We start from the raw sequence: 17,936 nt of genomic DNA on the forward strand, positions 1-17,936 counted from the left end.
AAGTGATGATGAAACAATCTGAATTTGACCAATTAAAGGATCTTTTTTTTTTTGAAGAAATTTTAATGGCTGAGACTTGGAATTTGGGTTGTGTTTGTATTGAGCTTAAGTAATTGGGTCTAAATGTCTTTAGCCGGTCCACAGCAATAACATTATGTTCTTCAATCAACTTTAATCGACTTCTTTTTCTCTTTCTACAATTGGTGGTGCAGAACTGAAAAATCATACATTGCAACCATTTTTTTGACTGAACACCAATTCTTTTCCCTTTCTTCAATAATCTTCCTTCCACTTCTTCATGATCTTGAACCTAACCTTCATCACTCCTTCAAAAAAAAAAAAACATAACCTTCATCACTCATCATATTCTAGGTTATTTGATAGTTAACCTAGAATTTCATAACTAACCTGAGCTCCTAATCTTATTAATTTTATGGGTATGATGGTCAATTTGCAAATAAAAAAACGATTTTTTTATGGCATAAATATGAAAAACAATTTATTATTCTCTCTTATGCCACAAATATATGAAAAAAATAATTTTTTATCCTTTCTTATGTCATAGATATAGGAAAACCGTTTATTATCATCTCTTTTAATCCCAGTGATTTACATATAAAATAAAAAATATTTAATAGAATTATTATATTAATGTTGATATTTTGAAAATCATAATTTCTTCTTCCACTTATCCGTTATATTTTGATTATGAATTGAAGTGCTTAACATACTTTATCTATGTTTTCTTCCAATTTTTTGTTTTTAAGTCTGGTAATTTATGAATCTGGAGGTAAACAAGACTTCATTGATGTCCTCTCAAGAAAATGTGGTTCAACAAGCGGAACCGCTTGAACCCCCGGTCTGTCCAGTTTTTCAATAGTTTACTAGTTTGCCCCCCGATTTTTAGAGAAAGCGGTTTTAAGGTTAGATCAGACCGAATATAGACCTAGTTCCCGGTCCAACATGTTGAATCTACATATGGTTTTTGTTACCTTGGTTTTTTTTGTGTAAATGTAGTTTAGGGATACCAATCTCAGTACACCCTCCGGTCACTAATATAAGCAAAAATCTACATTTTAGGTTCATTCATTTAATGATGTATGACCGGAGGATGTAGTCAATAGCGTAGCGATGCCAGACCGCTACGGTTGCCATCGTAGCGTGGTGGTTTGAAATAGAAGCCGCGCTGGCTGCCATAGTGGAATTGCGTGGCAAGATCGGGTCCACAATCGCTATTTCATTTCAACGAAAAACCAAAAATAACCCTTATTTTTTTTTTTAAAAAAATCGAGGGTATTTTGGGTATTTCATTTTCTTTCCTCCGTAATCTCAGTCGCTGCAAAAACACAAGAAACGCTTCTTCATTCTCCGCTCCGTCGCGAGCTACTCTTCTTCTTCCTCTGGCTGATGTGATCTACACTTCTTCTTTCTCTGTGCGCCTTCACGATCTCCTCTGTTCAGGTTCATTCTTCTCTTCTCTATTTTCCTCTGTGTTATCAATGTCTGTTTTATTGATTGATTTTGGTTATCTTAATCCAGAAAAAATATAATTTTAATATCAATCCTGATTTCGATGTTTCAATTTTATTTTGGTTGTAGTGTTGTACTAATTTTAGTTGTATTCTGGTTTCAATTTTTGTCAAACGATATACGGTATATATCAAATAATTAAATAAAAAAACATTGACGCTAATATTAACTTGGATTTATAGTATAAATCATAAAAATAAACATGGGTAGTACTTGAGTGACATTGTGGTTGGTGACATTGGTAACATTGCTCCTACGCCCGGCTTGAGCTTGGTGACATTGGTAACATGAGCAGCAGCACTAATTTCTATGTTCTTGGCAGAACAAATCTCACAATAAGAAATTGCTTGGCAGGACAGTAAACCATATTTAGCGAATAGTATTTTGCACAACATGGAAGATTATTAAACACGCTTGATAATAATTGCAAGCCATGCGAATGCATGGGTATTTGACAAGCAAAATATATATAAATCTATGATGCTCTTGTTACTAATATGATTATTATTGTGATTTATTGTTTTTGTAGAATAGTCCTCGGAAATTGTTGTAACTTTTGATTACTTCAAGATCTGTTTCGTATTTGACTGGACTGTATGTAAGATAGATACATTTTGTGGGATTGATTTGTGGTTGCTTAATTTTGTTTGCAGTTAACAAATGATCAATTCCGCTTCTAAAAGAGAACAAATTTGTTAAAGTGGTGCAAGGCTAACTGGATTGAAGCATGGGATTCCAGATCTTGAACATTTTAAAATTCTTTATGAAAGGGCTGATGATATTATTGCTGATATTTCTGAGCCACTCTGTAGCACACTCTACTTCTTTATCAGAGACTACGATGCACACTAATAATTGGGCTGTTTTAGTCTGCACCTCTCGTTTCTGGTAAACTAAGTTTCATGTTTCATTTATAACATATTCTTTTATACAACGATGGTTTGTTTTTGTCTTGTTCTTTGCCGAAGTTCCGTGCCAATGATAAATAGGAATACAAATAAGGATACATGGTGATAGTTATATTTTCTTTAGTCGTTTTCTGAGAACATTGGCAACTAAGTATGGTATAAAGAGGAAATTTTTATTATTGAAGGTTTTGATTTATGGCTCAAACCAAAACATGACTTGATTGGTTTACTAAATATGCTGTTTCCCCATTTCAGGTTTAATTACCGACATATGGCCAATACTTTGTCATTGTATAGGTAATTGTATGAATTTAGCCTTATTTTGAGTTGTTTGAATTATGCTTGGTAATGATATATTGCTCATTATATATTATTTCACATTCAGGACTGTTAAGCGGCTAGGAATACCTGATGAGAGGATCATACTCATGTTAGCAGATGACATGGCTTGTAATGCAAGAAACAAGTACCCTGCCCAAGTTTTTAATAATGAAAACCATAGACTTAACTTGTACGGGGATAATGTGGAGGTGAGTTTCTAGGTATGCATTTTATGTCTAAAAATATAGAGAAGTTCTTTATTGTTGGCTTGAGCTATTCTTGTTACAAACCTAACAATCTTTCTTTCACCAATCTCAAACACTAAAGAAGTCATTTCTAAATTTCATACATCTTCGTTTAATAATTACATTCCTAAAATTTGCTTTAAGATTGTAATTACATAATTTAGTGTTGAGTGTGACTTAAAATCTCATCATGTGCAAAAGGGAGGGGGGTTTGTAAAAGCTGTTATTTTGGATGTCCTATGTCCCCATGCGTGGGGCGGGTCTGCATGGTCATTTTGACGTTTTTTTTGGGTTTGCTGAGTATCAGCGTGTGTGTGGGGCGCACAAACTATTGTCTGTTTGCGCAGGGTGCGGCACTTCATGCGCAGGGCGCACAGTCGCAAACTGTTCTATAAATTGCGCATGCTGCATCAGTTTTCAATGTGGGAAAATGTGAATCTTGGGGAACCAAAAGAGGGGACTCTTGGTAAAGGGTTGGTGCCTTTTGGGGAGGGAATGATGGGATGGGAAACACATGAGAAGGTGAAAGATTTTTATGCAACTTGGGTGAATATAGGGTTTACCAAAAGAGGGGATCCTTGGGAAACTGCAGGTTAAGGATTGGTTCTTTTTGGGATGGATTATAGGGCTGGGAAACAATTGTAAACACCTTGGGTACATAAATCATTGGGTCTCTTGGTCACGGGAAGAGATTCGGGAAAAGGGTAGAAATTAAAGTTCTTTGATAATGGATTGGAGAGATCTATCTCCTCCAGATGTAGGTCAAGTTTGGGCCGAATTGGGTAAACAAATATTGGTGTGTTGTTCCTCTTCTCTACCGCTCTTTTATCATGTTGTTTTTTGATTCAATTGTGGATTTGCTTTACATTGGTCTTAGATCTGTTGTTGTTGCTTGACTATTTCGTTATTGGTTGCCACTGACACTTGCTCCACACATCTAAGTTTATTGGTGTGAGTTTTGATCCGAATTCACAACATTTAGTTTGAAAGCTGCTGATTTGCCCAATGAAACTTATTCAGAAGCTATCTCTTGCTTGTGTTTTTCTTTAATTATTGTTTATGCTTTTCTTATAGCAATGAGTGATTTTGGAAATCCGCGTTACTTTGAGTTGTTATATGGTGTTTACTGTTCAGTGTTTAAAAGGAATGATTGCTTTTCTTTAATTTCTTCTCTCATTTAACTTAACTCTATCTCTTTAGTGTTTAAAAGAGAATATATTTGACCCTTTTTAACTTATTTTAGTACTCTTGATATGTATTAACTTTTAGAGGATGATTCTTTTGCTTGCAATTCCTCAGGTAGATTATCGGGGCTATGAAGTAAATGTGGAAAACTTTATGCGGGTACTAACAGGTCGTCATGAGACTGCTGTTCCAAGGTCCAAACGACTTCTTAGTGATGAAGGAAGTCATATTCTTTTATATATGACAGGGCATGGAGGGGATGAGTTTTTGAAGTTTCAGGACTCAGAAGAGCTTCAAAGTCACGATTTAGCTGATGTTGTGAAGCAAATGAAAGAGAAGCACAGGTACACATTTTCTGTTTAAAAGAAAGCGACAAAGCATACGAGAGAATTGTGGGTCAATCTGTGAAGTGCTGAGATTGACAATAGACATGACACATGCTTACACCAGAAAATAATGTCCAAAATATAAGACAGTGACTCAAATATATATATGAGGAATCAAATTACACACATATCTTAAAAATCGACCGTTGAATTGAAAGTTTACATCATATAGATTATCTTGGTAAATTTTTAAGTAAATCTGAAATCATATGATATGATATTGAGGTGCGTCAAGATTAGCATCTTATCTTCTTTTATTAAGTGACGTTAAATTTGTTGCGTCTCATTGAAATACCAAATAATTTTAGGTTTCTTTAGAAATATACAGTGATGATCAACTTTCAATCTAATGGTTTCTTTAGAAATATACACTACCAAAGTAGTACACTGGTGTAAATTTGAGGCCTACTGTGTGTGTGTGTCAAAGTTATCAACAGCAAATTGCGGGAGCACCAAAAATCTTCTATTTGACATAGTAGATAGCATTGTGGAAACTTTTCTGAAGTTACAAAATGGTTGATACAAATCAACTATGTATTAAAAAGTATGCTGTAAATAAATAAAGCTAAGTTGCGCACAAAAGCATGAAGAACTCATATTTTCTCCTCATAATGTGAATGGTTAGGTTTAAGGAGCTGCTGATAATGGTGGATACCTGCCAAGCCTCTACCCTGTTTTCACAGGTCTGATTTCGCTATTGTCTGTATATGTTACTAGAAAATTCCGATGTCAATCCTCATACATTGAGAGTGTAGATCTGGTGTGTTCAATTGCATATAACGAACACTACCATTCTTTAAATTGATATTTGCTAAGTTGTAATGCAGCCGTTGTGTTCGTCATTAGATGGTATTTTATTGATTGCTGTCCTTTGGGGTTGTTATGCAATTTGTTTGGGGTATAAGGAAGTCCATTTTTAAATATTTTCTTTCTGCATTAATGACGGTTGGCTTACGCTTAGTCATGAACATCCATCCCTATAGCAAGATTTACAAATATCCTTTACAGTGTTTTGGTTGAAACACATATATACATGCAGAACTAATCATAACATATTTCGCTGTCACTAGCCATGCAGTTTCAAAATTGTCCTTCTGAAATTTATAATTGATTAATATGCAATAATGAGATATTTATTTCTCTCTCTGATTGTTCTCCTTAAGTTTTGTCCTTATGGAGTTCTCCTCTTTCTTGATCTTGACAGCTCCATTCACCAGGTGTTTTGGCAATTGGAAGCAGTATGAAAGGACAGAACTCATATTCGCATCACTTGGACCCAGATGTATGTATGAACTTAACAGTTGTTATGGTTATAGAAACATAGTGAGAGATCGGTGAGATAAATGATGAATACGAATTGTTATTCTTCATTATTAAGAAAATTGTACTAGGCTCTGAATTATAGGGTCAGAGAACTGGAGCAATTTCTGACTGCTACAAAACTCATTACAACAAAATGTCACAGTTCGGATACAGCTGTCATCCTTAACAAGAGATATAAATCTTATGATCTGAGTGCATAGTGCCCTGATACCACACAATAGTCTATCAGTCCCCCACAAACTCTCTGTCGAAAGTATCTGGTAGCTGCTGTGCACAATGAGTTTAGGTTTAAGATCAGAAAACGTGAGTTTTGGACATAGGTTTAGTTAGTATATGAGCAATTTGCTCTTGGAAAGGCACTTAACTGACAACCAGGGACTAGTTCAGCACTTTTTCCCTTACAAAAAGATGTTCTCCATGTGTTCAGTCATAGAGGAAAGGACAGAATTGTGACTTAAAGCCACTGTGCTTTTATTTTCACGGTAAAATATGGGACTAGGTCTTGAACCTTGCAGCTCTCATAAATAAGATTGAACCCAAGTTTGGTGTATATGACTTGTATGCTCCAGGGAATGTTAGAAAATATTAATATTCCTTAGCTTTACAACATCCTTGATTAGTGCTAATTAGAATTAGAATTAAATATGAACAACTAAAATTGTCTTTTGTGGCATTTCTCATATTCTCTCAGATTCTTGAATAATAATATCAAACTAAATTTTCTTTTGTACTTTTTTGAATATTATGCAGGTGGGTGTATCAGTAGTTGATCGTTTTACATTCTACACTCTTGCCTTCTTTGAGAGGCTGAATATATATGACAATGCTTCATTGAGCAGGTAAACATTTTTAAGCTGTTTCGGGCTAAGTATTTCATCCTTACTATTAAGTGTCCTTACTGTATGTTCCTCTTTCTGCATGTTCTTTTGGTTGAATTTTACTTTCCAAACTTGTTCTTGCAATTGTTTCTTTGGGTTGTAACAGGCCTATCATTGTTCATATTTTCAGTCATTTGTATATGCACAAAACCATTGCACTTATTTGTTAAGAAAGTTGATAGTCGAGCAGCTGAAGTACATATTATTAAAAATTATATCTGCAGTATGTCAAGTAATAGAGTACCTTATTCTTTTGAAGGCTAGATTATTTAATCTGGGATTTTTATCCTTTCTTTGCAGCCTTTTCAATTCATATAATCCAAATTTGTTGATGTCAACGGCATATTACAGAATGGACCTATATCAACGACATTTAGAGGAGGTAACGAAGTTATGCACATACTTTGAATGTTTGCTCTTTTTCTTTGAAATTTATTATTTGTTTATCTGGTGAGGAATTTAGCGTCGTTTATATATACGTTTGGAGGGATTATATTTATAGTCAGATCGGCTGTTTGCACGAATTGCCAATATTGTATCACTGCATCATGTGAAACTCAGATTGCTATTTTGGAATTTAGTGATGTCTTTTACAAATCAATCTCTAAAAATCGAGGGTATCGGTGTACGTTCTTATAGAGTATTGTTTGTCTCACATCTAGGGATGGGAATAGGCTAGGCCGAGCTAGGCTTTGCAAGGCCTAAGCCTGGCCTGCTATATATTTTTAAAGCCTAAGCCTGGCCTGCAGTTTGTCATAGGCCTACTTTTTAGGCCTGAGCCTGGCCTTCTGAAAGCCTGATACGACCTCTTAGCCTGTTTAAAAGCCTATATCTTATGAACATCTTTAAGTAAGCAATGTGATCTAAGTTTTTTTCTTAAGAAGTTAAATTAGCCCACCCAAATTGGTACCAGAGGGAATCGAACCTGAGACGTTGAGAAGGAGCATACTAATGTGATCTAAGTTTAAATGGACTAGCGAACTAATAGTTCAATTAGATTAAACTCTCTTTTGATAATCAAAACGAGGTTTTAGGGAATTCGACTATATATTATATCATATTTCTATTCTAGTTTATAATAATACATTTATATATGCAAAAAATTAATGTATACTAATAAAGCTTAAATTATTGAAAAAGTTTACAAATTTATATTTTAATTCAAAGTATTAAAATATAATATAATAATAAATAATATTATTCATATTACTTAAATAGACTGGCCTAATAGGCTTAAGAGGCTTTTTGAGAGGCCTATGGCCTGACCTTTTAAGCTAAATAGGCTTAAAAAAAAGCCTAGGCCTTCTCTATTTAAGAAAAAAGCCTGGCCTGGCCTGTCGTAGGCTAGGCCTAGGCCCCTGTAGGCCGGCCTAGCCTATTCCCATCCCTACTCACATCCCTTGAGGGGTGGAAAATCTTGTAGGGAAGAGAGACAGAAAGGCAAAAGAGGTGTGATAGGTGATCTGAAAGAAAGAGGTGTGAGAAAATAACTATTCTGTCTTGGTACTTAAGTTACAACCTAAATACCAAGATGGAATAGTAAAACTAAAAACAGTATCTTTACACAATTATGCTAGTTTGTTTACTAGTTTAAGATTAATAAAGATAAGAGTCTTACGTGTCGAACAAGCAGTTAGGTTGTTCTATTGTGTTATGCCACTGGATCTTATTTTTTCTGCTTTCATATCATTTGATTCGTTTCAAAGGGAGGCCAGGCCACCTTGGGGGCTGGGGTATTAGTTGTAGATGTTGTCATGTGACTAAGAGATTATAGATTCAAGTCTTTAATTACACCTCTTGCAAATGTATGGTTACGAAAAATAGACCGACAATGAGTTTCACACTTACTTGGATCTCACTAGGATGGAAACTTAGCACTAGGTCTTTTTACTGTCATTTAACAAATTTTTGAAGTATCTATATATTTTTTTGTGCTTAATTATAAACGACAAGGTAGTCATGATTGAGATACTACTCAGAATCGTGAAGGTCCCAAGATTGTAAATAATGGGATTGTAATAAGATTGGTTGGATTCTACCAAAAATATTGAAATATATATTAATATAAAAATATAATTGATGTAAGTAAAATCAGAATTGTATAGTTATTTTTGCGCATGTGGATATCTATAGGGCCCAACACTGATTGGCCAAGTACCTGATAGGTTTTATAATATAGACTGTAACCTTGCATGTTTGACTATAGCTCAAATTTAATTTTAATTTATTAATTGAATTATTTATTTTGATTGATCATTTATGTAATATTTGCCACTTGAATGCTTTGTTTGATTAAATTGACGAGTTCATGTTCTATCACTTCTTTCTAGGTACCCGTGACAAACTTTTTTGGCTCTGTAATGGAAACAATACACACTGACTCTGCCTACAGGTCTCAGTCGAACAAAAAATTTGGGGGACCTGAAATTAAAATGCCTTTGGATCAATCAATATCTGACAATGACAGAAGAATTTTGAGAAACTCTGTTGATGAGGATCAGTCTGATAAATTAAGTACAGATGTAAGTTAAACATATTCCTTAACAAAATTAGTTTACACAATTTCACATAAAGCTGTAACTCATGGAAACTGGATTTACTACGCAGGAAAATTTCCATGGTGTTGGACAACTATGGAATACTATTCTAAGCAAAGTGAATACTTTTGAAAGCGTTGATGCTTTTGTTTGCTATGGCCTTGTTTCAATGGCTCCTCTGTTGATAATTTCTGTGTGGCTATCATCGTAAATGATTGCAGCGATGCTCTTTGACACCACATGTTATGGTTGCTTGCAGTGCATTTTCCCTTGAAAATGCAAATTATTTAGGGCTTCATTGTATATTCGAGCGCATATGTCCAAGAGAGCCGCTTATAGAACTGTACTATGTTAACCCTTTGCTTTTTCCCTCGGTGGTGGAGTACTGCCACGGTTCCTCGTGTTCTGGGTGCTATAGATTGTTGGTAGTGTAGTGCTAAAAAAGGAGATGATTGGTGGTGGATTGTGATTTTGTTTTGTTATCTTTACAGCTTTGGTGGCTTAAGCAGTTAGATGTGTGAATGCAGCTCAACGTAAATTTTATTTGTAATGTATGTAAGAAACTTGGTCTTTTGTTGTAGACGTCATATTATGGCTTATAGATATAAAAAAGTTTCTAACAAGTATTTTAAGGTACATTATGTTTTATGCCTTTTAAAATATTTTTTGGTCTGAAAAAATGCTTGTAACTTTTGGCCATCGAATGTGCTTTAGATAGAAATCTACAATTGGGAGAGACAACTCTCAAATATTTTCCAAATCTTGATATCATTTCAGTTTTTGTTTACAGGTTTTGATTACAGGTTTTGTTGTGAGATCCTTCACCTAGGCTACACAACTAGACAAGTGCACTTAAGGCAAAAATGTAAAATAAAAAAATGAATATAATTTGTAACAAATTAAAGGCCAATGGTAACCAAAAAAAATAAAATTAAAGGCCAATTTAATCTCCTAGGTGAGTGAAATACTTTCCCAAAATAAAAGTGTTTAGTTGAAGCATGAATTCATACATCAAACATCTATTGACTATTGTATGTTTGTTGTCCCGTGGTGCAGGCAAAATACTTCTGTTCTCAGCATACACAGTGCACTATCATATTTACGTTGTAAATCACTGAATTAGTCTTGCTCTCAAATAGATTACGAATATTTAAAAATACTTTTTGACTATTAAACCGTCGAAGTTGTTCTCTATATTTAACTACTCCCTCCGTCCCGGAATATCTGACTCATTTTCTAAAAAAAAGTGTCCCAAAATAACTGAGTCATTTCAATTTTCAATACAACTTTCATCATTCCCAATACAATATAACACTAAACAGAAATGATAATTAGACACAAAACCATAGACAAATATACGACACCATATTTACAAGGATGGGCAATTTTGAAATTTCAACATTAAACCAAGGACAGTTTTGGAAATCCAATTTATCTTCTTCTTTCCTATTTCAGTACCATTGTTTGGATTTGAGTCACCGTTGAAACTTCTTTTAACATTTTCAGTTGTAGCATTCCTGGTGGGTAAATCAGAAGCAAACTGATGTAAAATTTCATGGAGGTCCTTAGATGTGTCTTCAAACTCTGCCGCTACTTCAGCAACCTCGTAGAAATGCTTGCATAACTTGTCAAACCTATCCATTTGTGGCTTCAATTGTGTCACACAATAACTGCTCTTGATATATGTATGCTTCCGTTTAATATTTTTATTCCATCTAGCTAAAACATACTTCTCTGGTACGTTTTTAACCCTCTCTTGAGCACACACACATAACACATGCCGACACAAAATACCTCTAAATTCAAACAATGAGCATTCACAACTGAGATCATGGTTTTCTCGATTAAACACAACTTTAAATACATGTTCTTTTGTTCTATCCCCAACTAACACATCCTCCAACACATGATAAGTGGCAAAGCAACCCTCCACAATGTTCAATGAATAAGCACAATTGATTTTAGATCTAAATTCAGCTTGAACCTCCTTAAATTTAGCATGAGTATACTCACCTTGGAATTGCTTTTCAATTGACGAGTTTGACCCGCAAGAAATTGTGGTATTCATCGAATTAAAATCTGCTTCAAATTCTTTTTCTGCTCGACTTCGGAGAGCATTATCATATTGTTTCACAAATTGATTTAGACTTGTCGTTGAATTGATATAACCATCAAAGAAAGCGTGTATACTCTCACTTCGTTGAGTTGTTGACATACCGGCCCAAAAATATTTTCTTAAGAAGGTTGGTACCCATTTATGACGTTCGTTATACAATCCAGTCAACCAATGATTTTGTTGAAGCTCAAATTTTTCAATGAAGGAACACCATTTCTCTTCAAAATCATCTATTGTGAACGTATCATAAACAGCTTCTTTCATTGCAAACTTAATCCTTTTATAATCACCATACCCGCTGAGTTTTTCGGCAATTTTTTTCATTATATGCCATAAACACCACCTGTGGCGAGTTGTAGGGAAAACTTCCTCGATTGCATTTTGCATTGCCTTACATTGGTCAGTCACAATACCAACAGGGGGCTTACCTAGCATACAACGAAGCCATGAATTAAAAAGCCATACAAATGACTCTTTGTCTTCTCCTGATAGCAACCCACATCCAAGTAATGTTGATTGACCATGGTGATTCACACCAACAAAAACAGCAAAAGGCATATCATATTTGTTAGTCAAATATGTTGTGTCGAAAGTTACAAGATCTCCAAAATACTCATAAGCAGCCCTACTTCTTGCATCAGCCCAAAAGACATTCCTTACATGAAAATCGTCATCCAAATCTATTTCATAGAAGAAATTTGGATTTTGTTCCCTCATTTGACAAAAATAGTTTATCAAGGCCTTGCCATCACCTTCTTTTCCAATTGCACGTCGTTCCTTGTTAACATAATTCCTCACATCTCTTTCATTAAATGGTACATTTTCATGCCCGCCTGCATCTTTAACAAGAGATTGAAAAGTCTTGTTGATCCTCACACCTGCATCATCATTGATTTGAATTGTTCTCTTCACATGCAAGTCCATATTCTTGTTAGCCTTGAACAACCTTGCCTTTGTAGGGCTGGTATGATGAGAATGGTTAGGCTCAAATTTCATAATGTACCACAATCCATCTGCTTTCAACTTGATACAAATCTTAGCAGGACAACTTTTTCCCATTGTTGGACGTGTCTTCAATGTACATACACTTTTCGTCAGTTCTGCCCGATCTCTTGTGCATGCAAGAATTAAGTAGCATACCTCCCCATCATTTCCTTTTCTCGATGTTCTAATCTTCCAATCAAAACCCTTTCTCAAAGCATATTCTCTATAAAATGATTTAACATCATCTATGCTAGAAAAACACATATCTGTTTTAGGCTCCCACCATGTATCTTCATTTTCAACATTAAAGTTGTCAACTTCTATGCCTTCATCATGAATACTACCACAATCCACAAAAGCATTTGGACTATCCATGAATGTTCAATTTGTGGGGGCAATTGACACCCCAAATCTGCATAAAATAACTCAAAATGTAAGTGTGGACTTCGTCGAGATAAGCACACATAATGTACCACATAATGTACCTCACATACTTTGTCATTAGAAAGGTACATTTCAACACAACAGAAAAACATAACAGAGAAACATAAGAGAAAAATTGTAAAATAAGGAGGGTATCAAATTATGGGGTATCAGATTTAAGTATTAACAATGTCTAAGTCTGTAATCATGAAATTAAGTTGAGAAAATTAATATTGAGCATATTCATTATATAAAACCTGAATCAATTTCATTATTTAGTCAATTCAAAAATTTAGGGTTTGTGATTTGAAATTGGGGGAAAACGAAAATGATGAAGGAACCATCCCACCCCATGATAAAAATGGAAGAATGAAGTAATGAAATGAGATAATAAGTGGGAATAAAACAAAAATTATTTGGGTTTAGGGTTTTTTTTCCTATCTATTTATGAATGAAACCAACGTTTTCCTCAACCAAGGTAAAACAATAACTACAAGCTACTAAAATTCTAAAAACAAGAGTAGAGAAAGGAAAGAACCTGAGCATGAAAACGAGGAGGAACAGTGGAGGAATACGGCGTTACGGCGGGAGCTGGAGTGACTGAAATAGCATGACAGGGTGGCACTGCACAAAGATGAAGGAGCGACGAGAAACTATTAGTGAATGAAAGATGATTTGTTCTTGCTCATGGGAAATGACTGAATCAGAAAGAGGGAACTGAAAAGAAACAAGAGGGAAAAATAAACGAGGGAAAGATGGTCTAAATAAGAAAGAAGGAAAGGAGGAGAAAATATAAATACGTGATAAAAAAATATATGTATTAGGTAACAGTGAATGGTGTCGTATATTTGTCTCCACTTTTGTGTCTAATTATCATTTCTGTTTTTAACAATATCATTCCATTTATTTTTTATGGTACAAATACCATTCCATTTATTAATTTTGAAAAAAAAAAATCTTAAACGACATCCATTTAAATTGCATGGAGTATGTCAACTAAACCCAGTTCAATTTGTAGCTTTGTAAACATTGAAATGCAAGGATGCCAAAGGTTTGAAAGTCAGAATCTCCGCTTAACCAGTAAATTATTTGGAAAATAAAATAAAATTGGAGGGAGTACTTCTTCCTCATTTAAAAAAGTCAATTTCTTCTGTAAAAAAAGAAGTCAATTTCGAACTTACCATAACTCACTTTTTTGTTCTAACCGCAACCCACACACCACACAGTCTACAGGATTTGATTACATGATGAGAATGAGATGAGATGACAAAAAAAATGAAGTACTATACTTATCATCACCACCACAACAACAACACTTTCCATCTCCTTCTTCACTCTCCATGGCCTCACTAATACGCCTCTCAATTTCCATCGACCCGTTCAATTCAAACCCCTCAAATTCAACCCACACCCCCATTTCCAAACCCCACCTTCGTTCTTCCAAAACAATAATCACACATCAAAACCCATACCAACCAATCAAAATCACCCACGCCTCCATTCGTGCATTAACCAAAAAACAAGACTGGGAAACCGCTGAAAATCTCATTCGTAAAATCATCGTAGCTTCGGATTCTGGTTCGGATTCCGAACCACAACAATTAACTTATCAAATTTTCAACACACTCATCTACGCTTGTTCAAAACGCGGGTTAGTAAAACTAGCTTCTAAATGGTTTGGTATGATGTTAGATTGTAACGTTGCGCCGAACGCGGCGACGTTCGGGATGTTAATGAGGGTTTATCAGAAGAAGAATTGGAATGTTGAAGAAGCCGAATTTGTTATGTCACATATGAAAAGGTTTGGTGTGGTTTGTGAATCTGCGTATTCGTCGATGATTACGATTTATACGAGGTTAGGGTTATATGAAAAGGCTGAAAGTGTGATTGAGTTGATGGAGAAGGAAGTGATGGTTTTGAATGTTGAAAATTGGTTGGTGATTTTGAATGTGTATTGTCAGCAAGGGAAAATGGTGGAAGCCGAGAGAGTTTTGGCGAAAATGGAAGAGGAGGCGGGGTTTTGTGTTGAGAATATTGTTGTTTATAATACAATGATTACGGGGTATGGTAAGGCGTCGAATATGGATGGTGCTGAGAGTGTGTTTTTGAGTTTAGGTGGGAGGATTGAGCCGGATGAAACTAGTTATCGATCGATGATTGAGGGTTGGGGTAGAGCGGGGAATTATGAGAAGGCTAGGTGGTATTATGAGGAGTTGAAGAGATTAGGGTTTAAGCCGAGTTCGTCTAATTTGTTTACGATGATTAAGTTGCAAGCGAATGAGGATGATTTGGATGGTGTGGTTGGTACACTTGATGATATGGTGAGATGTGGATGTCATTATTCTTCGATAATTGGTACTCTTGTGAGTGTTTATGAGAGGGCTGGGAAAGTTTATGAGTTGCCGCGTTTGCTTAAAGGTTCGTTTTATCGGTATATTTTGGTTAATCAGAGCTGTTGTTCCACTGTGGTTATGGCTTATGTGAAGAATAAGTTGGTGGATGATGCACTTAGAGTGTTGAGTGATAAGAAATGGGAGGATTCAAGGTACGAGGATAATTTGTATCATTTACTGATTTGTTCTTGTAAAGAGGCAGGTTTGCTTGAGGATGCTGTTGGAATATATAACCAGATGATGAAAAGTGATGCTGACGAGAAGAAGCTGAACAAGCACATTGTTTGTACAATGATCGATATTTATAGTGTCATGGGACGCTTCAAAGATGCAGAGATGTTGTATCTAAAGTTGAAGAAGTCTTCTTCACCAAATTCGTTGGATATGATTGCATATAGCATTGTTGTGCGGATGTACGTTCGAGCTGGATCTTTGGAAGACGCTTGTTCTGTCTTGGATGATATTGACAAGCGGCCTGATATTGTTCCGGATGTGTTTTTGTTGCGTGATATGTTGCGGATTTATCAGAGACGTAACATGGTGGATAAATTAGCACAGGTGTACTACAAGATCTCGAAAGATCGGGTGAATTGGGATCAGGAGTTTTATAATTGTGTCATAAACTGCTGCGCTCAAGCTCTGCCGATAGACGAACTTTCAAGGCTTTTTGATGAGATGTTGCAGCGAGGATTCATGCCAAATACAATTACGTATAATGTCATGCTTAATGTTTTTGGGAAAGCAAAGCTTTTCAAGAAAGTTAGGAGGTTGTATTTTATGGCTAAGAAACAAGGCTTGGTTGATGTCATCACTTACAATACTATTATAGATGCTTATGGGAAAAAGAAGGACTTCCGCAACATGTCAAGAACTGTTCACAAGATGCAATTTGATGGATTCTCTGTTTCCCTTGAAGCCTACAATTCAATGCTGGATGCTTACGGAAAAGATAGCCAAATGGACGCGTTTAGATCTGTACTGAAAATGATGAAGGAATCAAATTGTGCTTCTGATCTCTACACGTACAACACCGTGATCAATATATACGGCGAACAAGGTTGGATAGAAGAAGTCTCCGATGTGCTAGAGGAGTTGAATGAATGTGGACTCCGACCTGATTTGTGCAGCTATAACACGTTGGTTAAGGCATATGGAATTGCTGGAATGGTTGAAGAGGCTGTAGAATTGATCAAGGAAATGAGAAAAAATGGAATAGAACCTGACCAGACAACCTACACTAATCTTATCAATGCACTGAAGCGAAACGATAAGTTTTTAGAAGCTGTTAAATGGTCGCTGTGGATGAAGCAGATAAAATTATGAATTTCATAAACCTAAGACATTTTTTGTAAATGGTCTTGGATTTTCTAACCCTGTTTATTTTTAAGAATAGCTTGACCCTAAAGTCCTACTTGATTGTAGTCACTGACCTTTTGCTTCCTTTGTGAAATACTTCTGTATATTCTGAGAAATAAGAAAATAAACACTCTGTATATTATATGTGTTGTTGCAGAGGAAGTTCATTTCTTTATTTTCTCTCTAGATCTGTTACTTGACACTGTAGAGCTTATAATTTGGTGATCGTAAATTCTGAATTTGAGTCGAGGACTCGAGACCTTGGTTTTTTGAAGGAATGACTGTATGAGATATTTGATATTAGATAAGCTGTAAATGTATGATGTTGTGTTTTCTCTCGCACTACATGAGCATAATCTTGATTCGAGCACTCTCGCTGCATTTTGCTGCAACTGTTCGAAGATAAGCGTCTCATAAAGCTCCTGTTATTTTAGGAGGTGATTTTAAGAAATAACACCGACAGTTTCAAGCTCAAAAAGCTGTCATGTCTGAGTAACAAGCTGCATGGACTCTGAACATCCCTAAAGTTAAACTTATATGTGCACATAAGTAGAACTTTATGCGTAATTTAATCCATGTAGCCGACCCCATCTTGTGGGATAAGATTTGGTTGTTGTTGTTGTTGTTTGCTGCTATTGTTACCTTATAACATCCATTTCCATTTGTTTAAAGTTGTTCAATATCAATGTTTCTCTGTTGTAGATACACCTTCGTTGATTCTGATATTTTTGAAGTCTTTTAACATCTATAGCTCACATTGCTTTTGTTGTAGGAAAATAGATTTTTTGTTATGGTCATTTGTGACTTAATTATCTTTTTCATCAAATTGAAGTCTCATTCCGTTCATCTCTTTATTTAATTGCTTCCCACTTCTTGTTCTTTCCTTTTTCTACCATTTTTCGTTAAAGTTTATTTCTTTGTTCACTCCGGTATTTGATTTAACTCAAGCTCTTCCAATCTTCTCGTCATTAGATGGTATTTTATTGATCGACGTCCTTTGGGGTTTTTATAGAATTTGTTTGGGGTATAAGGAAGTTCATTCTGAAAGATTTTTCTTTCTGCATTAATGATGGTTACCTTATGCTTAGTTATGAATATCTCTATAGCAAGATTTACAAATATCCTATACAGTGTTATGGTTTTGGCTTTATCGTCATACAAATATATACATGCATGGCTAATTATATAACATATTTTCTGCTTTCACTAGCCATGCTGTTTCATAACTGTCCTCTTGAAACTTAGAATCGCTTAATATGCAATGATGAGATATTTTCTTTCTGTCTTATTATTCTTCCCTATGTTTTGTCGCGTGGGGTTTTCCTCTTTCCCGATCTCAACAGCTTCATTC

At 35.2% G+C, this 17,936-nt stretch overlaps 3 protein-coding genes across 3 annotated transcripts; 2 read left to right on the forward strand and 1 right to left on the reverse strand.

Moving 5' to 3' along the window:
* The first annotated feature begins 1,370 nt into the window (after nucleotides 1-1,370).
* LOC146947102 (Peptidase C13 family) lies at nucleotides 1,371-10,073 on the forward strand. The gene is made up of 11 exons (XM_085744789.1): nucleotides 1,371-1,461; nucleotides 2,184-2,418; nucleotides 2,694-2,735; nucleotides 2,824-2,968; nucleotides 4,304-4,533; nucleotides 5,201-5,258; nucleotides 5,780-5,857; nucleotides 6,649-6,737; nucleotides 7,077-7,158; nucleotides 9,107-9,298; nucleotides 9,384-10,073. The coding sequence occupies exons 2-11, from the start codon at nucleotides 2,258-2,260 to the stop codon at nucleotides 9,522-9,524; spliced, it is 1,218 nt and encodes a 405-aa protein (XP_085600915.1). The 5' UTR covers nucleotides 1,371-1,461; nucleotides 2,184-2,257; the 3' UTR covers nucleotides 9,525-10,073.
* Nucleotides 10,074-10,682: 609 nt separating this feature from the next.
* LOC146947103 (protein FAR1-RELATED SEQUENCE 5-like) lies at nucleotides 10,683-12,788 on the reverse strand. The gene has a single exon (XM_085748378.1). The coding sequence runs from the start codon at nucleotides 12,786-12,788 to the stop codon at nucleotides 10,683-10,685; it is 2,106 nt and encodes a 701-aa protein (XP_085604504.1).
* Nucleotides 12,789-14,139: 1,351 nt separating this feature from the next.
* Nucleotides 14,140-16,859, forward strand: LOC146947104 (Tetratricopeptide repeat (TPR)-like superfamily protein). Its single transcript, XM_085744790.1, has one exon. The coding sequence runs from the start codon at nucleotides 14,177-14,179 to the stop codon at nucleotides 16,550-16,552; it is 2,376 nt and encodes a 791-aa protein (XP_085600916.1). The 5' UTR covers nucleotides 14,140-14,176; the 3' UTR covers nucleotides 16,553-16,859.
* Nucleotides 16,860-17,936: the final 1,077 nt, after the last annotated feature.

Source organism: Medicago sativa, chromosome 2 (assembly GCF_051527215.1).
Source record: "Medicago sativa cultivar Bolivia chromosome 2, Bolivia_mono, whole genome shotgun sequence".
Lineage (NCBI taxonomy): Eukaryota > Viridiplantae > Streptophyta > Magnoliopsida > Fabales > Fabaceae > Medicago > Medicago sativa.

Excerpts from the sequence above, each read along its gene's own strand:
- LOC146947103 (XM_085748378.1), bottom strand. The coding sequence starts at position 12,788 with ATGGATAGTCCAAATGCTTTTGTGGATTGTGGTAGTATTCATGATGAA.
- LOC146947102 (XM_085744789.1), top strand. The coding sequence starts at position 2,258 with ATGGGATTCCAGATCTTGAACATTTTAAAATTCTTTATGAAAGGGCTG. Across the intron at positions 5,259-5,779 it reads CCTCTACCCTGTTTTCACAG|CTCCATTCACCAGGTGTTTT; the intron begins GTCTGATTTCGC and ends TGATCTTGACAG. Across the intron at positions 7,159-9,106 it reads ATCAACGACATTTAGAGGAG|GTACCCGTGACAAACTTTTT; the intron begins GTAACGAAGTTA and ends ACTTCTTTCTAG.
- LOC146947104 (XM_085744790.1), top strand. The coding sequence starts at position 14,177 with ATGGCCTCACTAATACGCCTCTCAATTTCCATCGACCCGTTCAATTCA.